General features: G+C 43.3%; 1 protein-coding gene across 1 annotated transcript in view; it reads right to left on the minus strand.

The window, feature by feature from the left end:
* The window catches only part of LOC120042820 (cell migration inducing hyaluronidase 1), a 190,474-nt gene that overhangs the window by 67,058 nt on the left and 109,104 nt on the right, over positions 1 to 14,312 (minus strand). The window contains exons 3-6 of the mRNA XM_038987630.1: positions 11,753 to 11,890; positions 10,834 to 10,972; positions 10,072 to 10,308; positions 7,754 to 7,933 (exon numbers count right to left, since the gene is read on the minus strand). Coding sequence (XP_038843558.1) covers positions 7,754 to 7,933; positions 10,072 to 10,308; positions 10,834 to 10,972; positions 11,753 to 11,890 — 694 coding nt within the window. The remainder of the gene's footprint in view (positions 1 to 7,753; positions 7,934 to 10,071; positions 10,309 to 10,833; positions 10,973 to 11,752; positions 11,891 to 14,312) is intronic.

Below are 14,312 nucleotides of genomic sequence, written 5' to 3' on the forward strand. Positions count from 1 at the left end.
TTATCAAACTGGACAGAGTGAAGAGACTATAGATAACTGTTATCAAGCTGGACAGAGTGAAGAGACTATAGATGACTGTTATCAAGCTGGACAGAGTGAAGAGACTATAGATGACTTATTAAGCTGGACAGAGTGAAGAGACTATAGATGACTGTTATCAAGCTGGACAGAGTGAAGAGACTATAGATGACTGTTATCAAGCTGGACAGAGTGAAGAGACTATAGATGACTTATCAAACTGGACAGAGTGAAGAGACTATAGATGACTGTTATCAAGCTGGACAGAGTGAAGAGACTATAGATGACTGTTATCAAGCTGGACAGAGTGAAGAGACTATAGATGACTGTTATCAAACTGGACAGAGTGAAGAGACTATAGATGACTTATTAAGCTGGACAGAGTGGAGAGACTATAGATGACTGTTATCAAACTGGACAGAGTGAAGAGACTATAGATGACTTATTAAGCTGGACAGAGTGAAGAGACTATAGATGACTGTTATCAAACTGGACAGAGTGAAGAGACTATAGATGACTGTTATCAAGCTGGACAGAGTGAAGAGACTATAGATGACTGTTATCAAACTGGACAGAGTGGAGAGACTATAGATGACTGTTATCAAGCTGGACAGAGTGAAGAGACTATAGATGACTGTTATCAAACTGGACAGAGTGAAGAGACTATAGATGACTGTTATCAAGCTGGACAGAGTGAAGAGACTATAGATGACTATTATCAAGCTGGACAGAGTGAAGAGATTATAGATGACTGTTAGCACGCTGGACAGAATGAAGAGACAATAGATGACTGTTATCAAGCTGGACAGAGTGTAGAGACTATAGATGACTGTTAGCACACTGGACAGAGTGAAGAGACTATAGATGACTGTTAGCACACTGGACAGAGTGAAGAGACTATAGATGACTGTTAGCAAGCTGGACAGAGTGAAGAGACTATAGATGACTGTTATCAAACTGGACAGAGTGAAGAGACTATAGATGACTGTTATCAAACTGGACAGAGTGGAGAGACTATAGATGACTTATTAAGCTGGACAGAGTGAAGAGACTATAGATGACTGTTATCAAGCTGGACAGAGTGAAGAGACTATAGATGACTTATTAAGCTGGACAGAGTGAAGAGACTATAGATGACTGTTATCAAACTGGACAGAGTGAAGAGACTATAGATGACTGTTATCAAGCTGGACAGAGTGAAGAGACTATAGATGACTGTTATCAAACTGGACAGAGTGAAGAGACTATAGATGACTATTATCTAGCTGGACAGAGTGAAGAGACTAGATGACTGTTATCAAGCTGGACAGAGTGAAGAGACTATAAATGACTATTATCAAACTGGACAGAGTGAAGAGACTAGATGACTGTTATCAAGCTGGACAGGGTGAAGAGACAATAGATAACTGTTATCAAACTGGACAGACTGAAGAGACTATAGATGACTGTTATCAAACTGGACAGAGTGGAGAGACTATAGATGACTGTTATCAAGCTGGACAGAGTGAAGAGACTATATATGACAGTTATCAAACTGGACAGAGTGAAGAGACTATAGATAACTGTTATCAAGCTGGACAGAGTGAAGAGACTATAGATGACTGTTATCAAGCTGGACAGGGTGAAGAGACTATAGATGACTTATTAAGCTGGACAGAGTGAAGAGACTATAGATGACTGTTATCAAACTGGACAGAGTGAAGAGACTATAGATGACTGTTATCAAGCTGGACAGAGTGAAGAGACTATAGATGACTGTTATCAAGCTGGACAGAGTGAAGAGACTATAGATGACTTATCAAACTGGACAGAGTGAAGAGACTATAGATGACTGTTATCAAGCTGGACTGAGTGAAGAGACTATAGATGACAGTTATCCAAGCTGGACTGAGTGAAGAGACTATAGATGACTGTTATCAAACTGGACAGAGTGAAGAGACTATAGATTACGTATTAAGCTGGACAGAGTGAAGAGACTATAGATGACTGTTATCAAACTGGACAGAGTGGAGAGACTATAGATGACTGTTATCAAACTGGACAGAGTGAAGAGACTATAGATGACTGTTATCAAGCTGGACAGAGTGAAGAGACTATAGATGACTTATTAAGCTGGACAGAGTGAAGAGACTATAGATGACTGTTATCAAACTGGACAGAGTGAAGAGACTATAGATGACTGTTATCAAGCTGGACAGAGTGAAGAGACTATAGATGACTTATTAAGCTGGACAGAGTGAAGAGACTATAGATGACTGTTATCAAACTGGACAGAGTGAAGAGACTATAGATGACTGTTATCAAACTGGACAGAGTGAAGAGACTATAGATGACTGTTATCAAGCTGGACAGAGTGAAGAGACTATAGATGACTTATCAAACTGGACAGAGTGAAGAGACTATAGATGACTGTTATCAAGCTGGACTGAGTGAAGAGACTATAGATGACAGTTATCAAGCTGGACTGAGTGAAGAGACTATAGATGACTGTTATCAAACTGGACAGAGTGAAGAGACTATAGATTACGTATTAAGCTGGACAGAGTGAAGAGACTATAGATGACTGTTATCAAACTGGACAGAGTGGAGAGACTATAGATGACTGTTATCAAACTGGACAGAGTGAAGAGACTATAGATGACTGTTATCAAGCTGGACAGAGTGAAGAGACTATATATGACAGTTATCAAACTGGACAGAGTGAAGAGACTATAGATAACTGTTATCAAGCTGGACAGAGTGAAGAGACTATAGATGACTGTTATCAAGCTGGACAGAGTGAAGAGACTATAGATGACTTATTAAGCTGGACAGAGTGAAGAGACTATAGATGACTGTTATCAAACTGGACAGAGTGAAGAGACTATAGATGACTGTTATCAAGCTGGACAGAGTGAAGAGACTATAGATGACTGTTATCAAACTGGACAGAGTGAAGATACTATAGATGACTATTATCTAGCTGGACAGAGTGAAGAGACTAGATGACTGTTATCAAGCTGGACAGAGTGAAGAGACTATAAATGACTATTATCAAACTGGACAGAGTGAAGAGACTAGATGACTGTTATCAAGCTGGACAGGGTGAAGAGACAATAGATAACTGTTATCAAACTGGACAGACTGAAGAGACTATAGATGACTGTTATCAAGCTGGACAGAGTGAAGAGACTATATATGACAGTTATCAAACTGGACAGAGTGAAGAGACTATAGATAACTGTTATCAAGCTGGACAGAGTGAAGAGACTATAGATGACTGTTATCAAGCTGGACAGAGTGAAGAGACTATAGATGACTTATTAAGCTGGACAGAGTGAAGAGACTATAGATGACTGTTATCAAACTGGACAGAGTGAAGAGACTATAGATGACTGTTATCAAGCTGGACAGAGTGAAGAGACTATAGATGACTGTTATCAAGCTGGACAGAGTGAAGAGACTATAGATGACTTATCAAACTGGACAGAGTGAAGAGACTATAGATGACTGTTATCAAGCTGGACTGAGTGAAGAGACTATAGATGACAGTTATCAAGCTGGACTGAGTGAAGAGACTATAGATGACTGTTATCAAACTGGACAGAGTGAAGAGACTATAGATTACGTATTAAGCTGGACAGAGTGAAGAGACTATAGATGACTGTTATCAAACTGGACAGAGTGGAGAGACTATAGATGACTGTTATCAAACTGGACAGAGTGAAAAGACTATAGATGACTGTTATCAAACTGGACAGAGTGAAGAGACTATAGATGAATGTTATCAAGCTGGACAGTGAAGAGACTATAGATGACTGTTATCAAGCTGGACAGAGTGAAGAGACTATAGATGACTTATTAAGCTGGACAGTGAAGAGACTATAGATGACTGTTATCAAGCTGGACTGAGTGAAGAGACTATAGATAACTGTTATCAAGCTGGACAGAGTGAAGAGACTATAGATGACTTATTAAGCTGGACAGAGTGAAGAGACTATAGATGACTGTTATCAAACTGGACAGAGTGAAGAGACTATAGATGACTGTTATCAAGCTGGACAGAGTGAAGAGACTATAGATGACTGTTATCAAGCTGGACAGAGTGAAGAGACTATAGATGACTTATCAAACTGGACAGAGTGAAGAGACTATAGATGACTGTTATCAAGCTGGACAAAGTGAAGAGACTATAGATGACTGTTATCAAGCTGGACTGAGTGAAGAGACTATAGATGACTGTTATCAAGCTGGACTGAGTGAAGAGACTATAGATGACTGTTATCAAACTGGACAGAGTGAAGAGACTATAGATTACGTATTAAGCTGGACAGAGTGAAGAGACTATAGATGACTGTTATCAAACTGGACAGAGTGAAGAGACTATAGATGACTGTTATCAAACTGGACAGAGTGGAGAGACTATAGATGACTGTTATCAAACTGGACAGAGTGAAGAGACTATAGATGACTTATTAAGCTGGACAGAGTGAAAAGACTATAGATGACTGTTATCAAACTGGACAGAGTGAAGAGACTATAGATGAATGTTATCAAGCTGGACAGTGAAGAGACTATAGATGACTGTTATCAAGCTGGACAGAGTGAAGAGACTATAGATGACTTATTAAGCTGGACAGAGTGAAGAGACTATAGATGACTTATTAAGCTGGACAGTGAAGAGACTATAGATGACTGTTATCAAGCTGGACTGAGTGAAGAGACTATAGATGACTGTTATCAAGCTGGACAGAGTGAAGATACTATAGATGACTGTTATCTAGCTGGACAGAGTGAAGAGACTATAGATGACTTATTAAGCTGGACAGAGTGAAGAGACTATAGATGACTGTTATCAAGCTGGACAGAGTGAAGAGACTATAGATGACTGTTATCAAGCTGGACAGAGTGACGAGACTATAGATGACTGTTATCAAGCTGGACAGAGTGAAGAGACTATAGATGACTGTTATCAAACTGGACAGAGTGAGGAGACTATAGATGACTGTTATCAAGCTGGACAGAGTGTAGAGACTATAGATGACTGTTATCAAACTGGACAGAGTGAGGAGACTATAGATGACTGTTATCAAGCTGGACAGAGTGTAGAGACTATAGATGACTGTTATCAAGCTGGACAGAGAGAAGAGACTATAGATGACTGTTATCAAACTGGACAGAGTGAAGAGACTATAGATGACTGTTATCTAGCTGGACAGAGTGAAGAGACTATAGATGACTGTTATCAAACTGGACAGAGTGAAGAGACTATAGATGACTGTTATCAAGCTGGACAGTGAAGAGACTATAGATGACTGTTATCTAGCTGGACAGAGTGGAGAGACTATAGATGACTGTTATCAAGCTGGACAGAGTGAAGAGACTATAGATGACTGTTATCTAGCTGGACAGAGTGGAGAGACTATAGATGACTGTTATTAAGCTGGACAGAGTGAAGAGACTATAGATGACTGTTATCAAGCTGGACAGAGTGAAGAGACAATAGATGTAGGTCATTTCTACACATTTTGTATTTTTTTACATTTCATTGTTGATTCAGATTGTTATTTCCCTAAACCACCGCAGGATGTTTGACACACCTGCTCTAAGCCATGGTAAACCCTCCTGACCACACACGCGCATGCACACAAACGTGCACGCACGCACGCACGGACACACACACACACACACACACACACACACACACACACACACACACACACACACACACACACACACACACACACACACACACACACACACACACACACACACACACACACACACACATATTCTTCTAACCCCATTATGACAGCCATTGTAGGATATTCCAATATACTGGTGGTTGAGTTGAGTTCTACTGTTTGGAAGGAAGGAATGCAATAAGTCTGAATATATGATTAGCTCACTTAAATGCTACTCACTAACCCTCAGTTTAAGAGTTTTTTTTATCCAGGCCCTGAATCCAGCTGTATTAGGTTTTCTTATCATGGCTCAATTTACTTTCAATTTTCCATGCATTCCTGAGATACTTTAACACAGTGAGAGCGAGAGCGAGAGCGAGAGAGAGAGACTTGCTAGCATATGTTTTTTCCTTTTATTTCTTCTCCGCCCTGCTTTCGCTAAGCAGTCCTGTGCCAGGAGAGATAAAGACACTGCACAAACAAAAATGTGTAGATTTCTGGTGGCTAGACCAGGGAGAGGGAGAGAAAGTAAGAGGGAGAATAAGAGAGACGCCTGTTTGTCAGCAGCCTATAAATCAGTGTGATGTTATGCTATGCTACGTCGCTATGCTAGGTCAGCCAGCACAGCACTGCCTGACAAACAGGTCAGCAGAGGAGTCATCTGCTAGCGCTACGCTAGGAGGCTATGCTAGGTCAGCCAGCGCAGCACTGCCTGACAAACAGGTCAGGAGAGGAGTCATCTGCTAGCGCTACGCTAGGAGGCTATGCTAGGTCAGCCAGCGCAGCACTGCCTGACAAACAGGTCAGGAGAGGAGTCATCTGCTAGCGCTACGCTAGGAGGCTATGCTAGGTCGGTACGCTCGGTGGCTACGCTAGGTGGTTATGCTAGGTGGCTACTCTAGTGCTATCGTGCTCTAGCGGAGCACATCCATTCGGATGTGGAGGGATAGAAAAATAGAGGGAAAGGTAGAGAGAGGTAGAGGGAGGTGGAGAGAGGTAAAGAGATGTGGATAGAGGTAGTGAGAGATAGGGAGGTAGAGAGAGGTAGACAGAGAGAGAGGGGGGGTAGAGAGAGAGAGAGAGGTGGAAGTAGAGGTAGAGAGAGAGCGAGAGAGGGGGGGGAGAGGTAGGGAGAGGTGGAAGTAGAGGTAGAGAGAGGTGGAAGTAGAGGTAGAGAGAGAGAGGGGGAGGGTAGAGAGAGGTAGGGAGAGGTGGAAGTAGAGGTAGAGAGAGAGAGAGAGGGGGGGAGAGGTAGGGAGAGGTGGAAGTAGAGGTAGAGAGAGGTGGAAGTAGAGGTAGAGAGAGAGAGAGGGGGGGAGAGGTGGAAGTAGAGGTAGAGAGAGAGAGAGAGAGAGAGAGAGAGAGAGGGGGGGGGGAGAGAGAGAGGTAGGGAGAGGTGGAAGTAGAGGTAGAGAGAGAGGTGAGAGGGAGGTTGAACCATCCAGGCAAGGAGAGAAGAAGAAATAATCCACTAATGCTAAGCTAGGTGGCTACGCTAGCACTATCATGCTCTGCACGCACTACCCCAGGGAAACTATAGAGAAAGGATTAAGAGAAATGTATTTCTCCTGTGGCTCAGGACTCAACTCACAACACACCAAGTCAGGGCCACCAAGTCAGGTTGGCTTCAAGGTGTCTTAACCCTCGGCTGTGGCTATAGATTAGAAGTAAGACATTCAATGGTAAAGCTACAAAAAGTGATTTACCATTTAGCATACAACTTAGTATCTATTTTAAACAATTACCAGCAGAACAGACTACTCTAACATTCCATCTGTCCATGTCCTTTGATTTCAAGTCCCTTCCAGCCCTGGCAGTTGCCGCAAAGACAGTTGGTTCAGACCAAGCAGCTGTAGAAATGGTTGGCTACAGATGGATCACAATGCATAAAAGGATTTTGGGAAACCCGTGGGTTAGAGGTCAGGGGTCAAGGAGTGTCTGCTGCCCAGCTTAGTAAGAGTCTTCCAAAAAAATTATCTAATACTAATATCAATCATCATAATGATATACATGTACAGTATAATATAGGTTTCAAAATTCCCTGGTTGGAGGACAGGGGTCAAGGAACCTACCGGAAGCCCAGGCGGTGGAAGTCTTTACTCCCCAGCTTGGTGAGGATCTTCCTGGCCGAGTCCTCTAGGTTGTTAGACCCCTCGTCGTTGACCACCATGGCCAGAATCATCCCATTGTCTACCACATCTACATACTGGGCCAAGCGACGACTCTCTTCTTTACTGCGGTATGTGTCAAACCTGGGTAGCGGAGTGGGAGGGGGAGGTGAATGGTTAGCCTATATCAGTGTTTCCCAATTCCGGTCCTCCAGTACCCCGAATGGCACACATTTGTGTTGTGTCGGACAAAAACACCCGATTCAACTTGTCAAGGGCTTGATGATTAGTTGACAAGTAGCATCAGGCGTGCTTGTACGGGTCCACAATATAAATATGTACTGTTGGCGCTACTAGAGGAGCGGAGATGGGAAACACTGACCTATATCATAGCTACATAACAGAGCACAAAAAAAGACCTTCATACAATCACTCCAACAAACGTCTTCTTCTGAAGGTTGATCTATGGTGGATCTTCTGATACCAACAAATATCAATGAATGAATTGCACACAGCCCCAATACAGTCCCATGGGAGCTTACTGTAAGATCTTGAGGGCAAGGTCTCAATTTGGTTGTGTGAGGAAATTGAGGTCAATGGTAATTGATATCAAACCAATAGTAAATACATTTGTCAAATGGGGTTTTAATTTCTCAATGGGGTTCAGTTTCTGACGCAATACTCAAGACTTGCCTTCTCTTGGAAGCAAAGTTTGTTTTGTTTAATTGCTTTTTAATTATTGTTTACCAGTACTCTGATGGCATATTAAATGTTTTTCTAACTACAGTACGTATTAAATGTTTTCTGACATTCCTTATTCAATCAGAGATGTTGAACGATGGGATAGGGAGAACATTATAAATCTAATAGATAGTTAATACCAACAGGAGTGTGTTTGCTATTCTCCCTCCTTTCTAGTGTCATATTATAACTGTCACACCCTGATCTGTTTCACCTGTCTTTGTGCTTGTCTCCACCCCCTCTAGGTGTCACCTATCTTTGCCATTATCCCCAGTGTATTTATATCTGTGTTCTCTGTTTGTCTGTTGCCAGTTCGTCTTGTCTTGTCAGGTCTTACCAGCATGTTTTTCCATCTTCCTGCTTTCTCAAGTTTCTGTTTCCTAGTTTCCCTGGTTCTGACCATTCTGCCTGCCCTGACCCCGAGCCTGCCTGCCGTTCTGTACCTGCCTGACTCTGACCCGATTACGGACCTCTGCCTGCCCTGACCCCGAGCCTGCCTCCCGTTCTGTACCTGCCTGACTCTGCCCTGGATCACGGACCTCTGCCTGCCCTTGACCAGTCTTTTGCCTGCCACCTGTTTGAGTCAATAAACATCTGTGATTCTAGCTGTCTGCGTCTGGGTCATATCCTGAGTTCTGATAATAACAATATCTGTCATGACTTAAAGATAGAATCTGCATTAGGGGAAACAGCTCCGCATTTCGCTGTCCGCAGTACGCCCCAGCACTTTTGAAATATTTTTTTTGTGTGGACTAAACGGAGGTGAGGTGTGTTGAGCAGAGTTGTCAAAACTAAAAACAGCAGTACATATTGTGCTATTCGCTTCCCCCTGCAATGATGTCAGAGTGAAAAAAAAACGTGTTTGTTGTCTGCAGTAACTTCTTTGTTGTAATATTCCAAACGGACGAGGCAGTTTCACTATGAAGGATTCCAGCTTTAAAGAGACCACCAATTCCTCCAGTGTTGTTTTTTATTAACATGTTTGCTTATCGCATCTGTTCTGTTACAACAGGGGTGTTGAAGTAATGTATTTTCAGTGATTGTTAGCAGGCTAATGTTGCTATTATTAAACAAAGTGAAATAAAGTTTAGATGTAAAAAACAGTAAAGGTGAAAGAGTAACAAAATTCCAGTAACTTTCCAGAAGTCCCCAGGTTTTCCAGAAATCCCAGTTGGAAGAGTTCTGGAAAGACGGTAATACGCAGGACATACTTCCAACCAACATTTCTGGAATAAGACGGTAATACGCAGGACATCCTTCCAACCAACATTTCTGGAATAAGACGGTAATACGCAGGACATCCTTCCAACCAACATTTCTGGAATAAGACGGTAATACGCAGGACATCCTTCCAACCAACATTTCTGGAATAAGACGGTAATACGCAGGACATCCTTCCAACCAACATTTCTGGAATAAGACGGTAATACGCAGGACATCCTTCCAACCAACATTTCTGTAAAACCTGGGAACTTTTGAAAAATGTACCAGAATTGTGCAAGCCTAAAGGTGAAATAAAAACATGACAACATATAAAATACCTATCATTGTGGAGCACTTCTCCAGTCTTGGGGTCAATGACGTGAACTATGATACCCCGGTTTCCCCAGCCCCTCTCGAACAGGTAGCTGTTGTCCTCGCTGTCCCCTGGGTGCAGAGTCTTGTTGAGGAAGGTCCACGACAGCTTCTTCTCCCCATGGATCTCCAGTGTCCCTCCTGTCCCCACACCAATGTACTTACGGCCAAAGTAACTGTGCTCTGTGTCTGTGTCGTCAGACCTGGAGAAGAGTCAATGATTGATCAACCAATGAATCAAGAATATGGGCTAGAGGGTTACACGATAGGGGATAAGGGGATATAGGCTAGAAGATACTAGATAAAGACTAAAGACTAGGAGATAGAGGCTAGGGGCTAGGAGATAGAGGCTAGGAGATAGAGGCTATGAGACAGAGGCTAGGGGCTAATAGATAGAGGCTAGGGGCTAGGAGATAGGCTAGGAGATAGAGAGTAGGGGATAATAGATAGAGGCTAGGAGATAGAGAATAGGGGCTAAGAGACAGAGTCTAGGGGCTAGGAGACAGAATCTAGGAGATACAGGCTAGAGGCTAGGAGATAGAGGTTAGGAGATAGAGGCTAGGGGCTAGGAGATAAGGGCTAGGAGATAAGAGTATAGAGGCTAGACGATAGAGGGTAGGAGCTAGGACAAAGAGGCTTGAGCCTAGGAGAAAGAGGATAGAGTCTAGAGGCTACCAAATAGGTTGAGGGCTGAAGGCTATGAGATCTGGTCTGGGTTCAAAACCCACCTTCCAAATAAGGAGATGGTAAGGTTGCCCTTATACGGGCAGTCAGGACTTCCTATGTGCAGCTGTCCTCTGTTGCCGATCAGAATGTGTTTGGTACGCAGTAGGATGGGACGATACGAGTCTGCTATCACTAACTTTCCTAGAGAGAGCAATAGAGAGAGAGAGTGAGAGAGCGAGAGAGCGAGATCTTTACTGGTGAGATCTCTTTCATGCCCTGGGGCCTGACACATCACATCTCCCTTCCTATTATGGCACTGAGCTGTGGCTCACACAGACACAGACACACAGACACAGACACAGACACAGACACACACACACACACACACACACACACACACACAGGGGGGGAAAACTCAATAACCCTTTATGAGGGCTGCATTTCACGATAACGTCCATCTGACAGAGGTTATATAGTCCTGTAGTGAAGTGGATGAGAGATGGGGACTTTGATTTGACTGTGTGTTAGAGGTTACCAGGACACACAGTATCAGGTTCCTAACTCACACATACACATGTAACCAGTGTGAAATGGCTACACTGTTACATTGATGATGTTGACTCAGATCACTGGTTGCTGTGGAGAAGGAGAAGGTCAAAGGGGGTGAGTGTAACCCATGTGAAATGGCTAGCTAGTTAGCGGTGTGCACTAGCGGCATTTCAATCGGTGACGTAACTCGCTCTGAGACCTTGAAGTAGTTGTTTCCTTTGCTCTGCAAGGGCCGCGGCTTTTGTGGCGCGATAGGTAACGATGCGTCGAGGGTGATTGTTGTCGATGAGTGCAGAGAATCCCTGGTTCGAGCCCAGTTTGGGACGGAAGCAAGACTGTTACACACACACACACACACACACAATTGATGGATAAAGTACATTTGGGTGACAGCTTAACAATATGATCGCAGACACACACACACAGACGTACCTCCGTTGAGGATCTCTATGGAGTGGACAGTAGCTGAAGAGGTGAGGATGACCTTTCTGCCGTAACCAATGGTAACATGGTGGGCTTCACTGTGGCCGGGGGTCCATGGCTGCAGGCCGGGCTCCCTGTCTGGACACACTGTTGGATAGACCAATAGGGTTAACGTCATGACACACACAGATCTCACTGAGTACTGATGTTCTGATCTGGCCCATAGTTTCCAACAACAAACACTATGCCAACATCCTATAATTCATTCATCAGTCAATGTCATTGATTGGACGGACACCAAACGGGCCGGCCAACCAGATTTTCCCCTGGGCTAATACAGATTGATTAATAGGTTCCAATCGACTGGTTTACTCCATGAAAGAACCCAGCTGAGAAACCATCGGACACAGCAGTTTGAGAGTTAGGTCTTGGAACTAGATCTGTCTGGGCTTTAGCCAAATCCTTTGTCATTCTCATGTCGTGTCTGACTCAAGGAGTTGGCTAAAGAACTAACTGTTACAGCAACAATGGGTTACACAGCTAGTAGTATAGCTCTGGGGAGGCTGGAGGTTGAGAGAGAGAGAAAGAACAGTTCAGAGAGAGAGAGAGAGAAATAGAGAGAGGGAGAGAGAGGGAGGAAAGAGGAACAGAGAGGAGAGAGAAAGAGAGAAAGAGAGAGAGAAATAGAGAGAGGGAGAGAGCGAGAGGAAAGAAAGGAACAGAGAGGAGAGAGAAAGAGAGAGAGAGAAATAGAGAGATGGAGAGAGAGAGAGAGGAAAGAGAGGAACAGAGAGGAGAGATTTGAAATGTCTGTGAAATGTCTTTATTCTTTTGGCACTTTTGTGATTGTAGTGTTTAATGTTAATAAACAAAAGTGAAATAAACAATAAAAATTATCTACAGTACTTCACTTGCTTTGGCAATGTTAACATATGTTTTCCATGGCAAAAAAAGCCTTTGAATTGAAATAGAGAGAGAGAGAGAGAGAGAGCGAGAGAGAGAGTGAGAGAGAGAGTAAAGGGAAGTAGCTGGGGTCAACCAATAGGTTCAGAGTTCCTACTTCCTCTGTTCTCTGTGTGATCATGATGTGAAGGACAGTGGTCTGGCGATCTGCAACAGGCGTTGCACTACACTGGGCAATGACATCTGCACGCACACATATGCCACACAAACAAACTAAAATAAAACATGAACACAGGCAAAAACACAAACTTACGGAAGCCCTGAAGCCCAAGGCCAACAATAACAAGAAAACAAGTAGTCACTTGGAATTATCTCGTCCGGACAACTTGGTAACTTGTTTGAACGACTTCAGCTCAAATGAAATGGGAAGCATTTTTTTAAAGCTGGTGAACGAGCTCAGCTCATGCTGAAAATAGAATGCATATGAGTGAATGAAAGAAGACAGCGAGTGTCAACGGCGTCCAAATCAAATCAAATTGTATTGGTTACATACACGTGTTTAGCAGATGTTATTGATCACATACACGTGTTTAGCAGATGTTATTGATCACATACACGTGTTTAGCAGATGTTATTGATCACATACACGTGTTTAGCAGATGTTATTGATCACATACACGTGTTTAGCAGATGTTATTGATCACATACACGTGTTTAGCAGATGTTATTGATCACATACACGTGTTTAGCAGATGTTATTGATCACATACACGTGTTTAACAGATGTTATTGATCACATACACGTGTTTAACAGATGTTATTGGTCACATACACGTGTTTAGCAGATGTTATTGATCACATACACGTGTTTAGCAGATGTTATTGATGTCACGTTCCTGACCTATTTCTGTTAGTTTGTTGTATGTGTTAGTTGGTCAGGACGTGAGGTTGGGTGGGCATTCTATGTTTTCTGTTTCTGTGTTGGTTTTGGGTTGCCTGGTATGGCTCTTAATTAGAGGCAGGTGTTTGGCGTTCCTCTAATTAAGAGTCATATTTAGGTAGGCGTTGTCACAGTGTTCGTTGTGGGTGATTGTCTTCCGTGTCTGTGTTTGTACACCACGCGGGACTGTTTACGGTTTGTTCGGTTTGTGTAGCCTATGTTCCTATTCGTGCGTTTTCTTGTTTTATGTAAGTACGTCGTCTAGGTCTGTCTACACCGTTTGTTGTTTTTGTTAGTTTAATCAAGTTCGTGTTTTCGTTAATAAAATATGTCATTTCACTACGCTGCGCCTTGGTTCCCTCAATACTCCTCCTCTTCAGATGAAGAGGAGGAGGACTGCCGTTACAGAATCACCCACCAAATCTCCAGAACCAAGCAGCGGAGTAAACGGAGTAAGGGACAGGAAAAGAAGGAGGAATGGACTTGGGACGATATATTGGACGGGAAAGGTTGCTACACATGGGAGGAGATCCTGGCTGGTAGGGATCGCCTCCCATGGGAACAGCTGGAGGCACTGAGGAGAGCAGAGGCTACCGGAGAGAGGAACCGGAGTTATGAGGGGACGCGTCTTGCACGGAAGCCCAAAAAGCCCGTGAGTAACACCCAAAAATTTCTTGGGGGGGGGCTAAGAGGTAGTGGGCCAAGGGCAGGTAGGAGACCTGCGCC

Source organism: Salvelinus namaycush, unplaced genomic scaffold (genome assembly GCF_016432855.1).
Source record: "Salvelinus namaycush isolate Seneca unplaced genomic scaffold, SaNama_1.0 Scaffold79, whole genome shotgun sequence".
In the NCBI taxonomy this organism is placed as follows: Eukaryota; Metazoa; Chordata; class Actinopteri; order Salmoniformes; family Salmonidae; genus Salvelinus; species Salvelinus namaycush.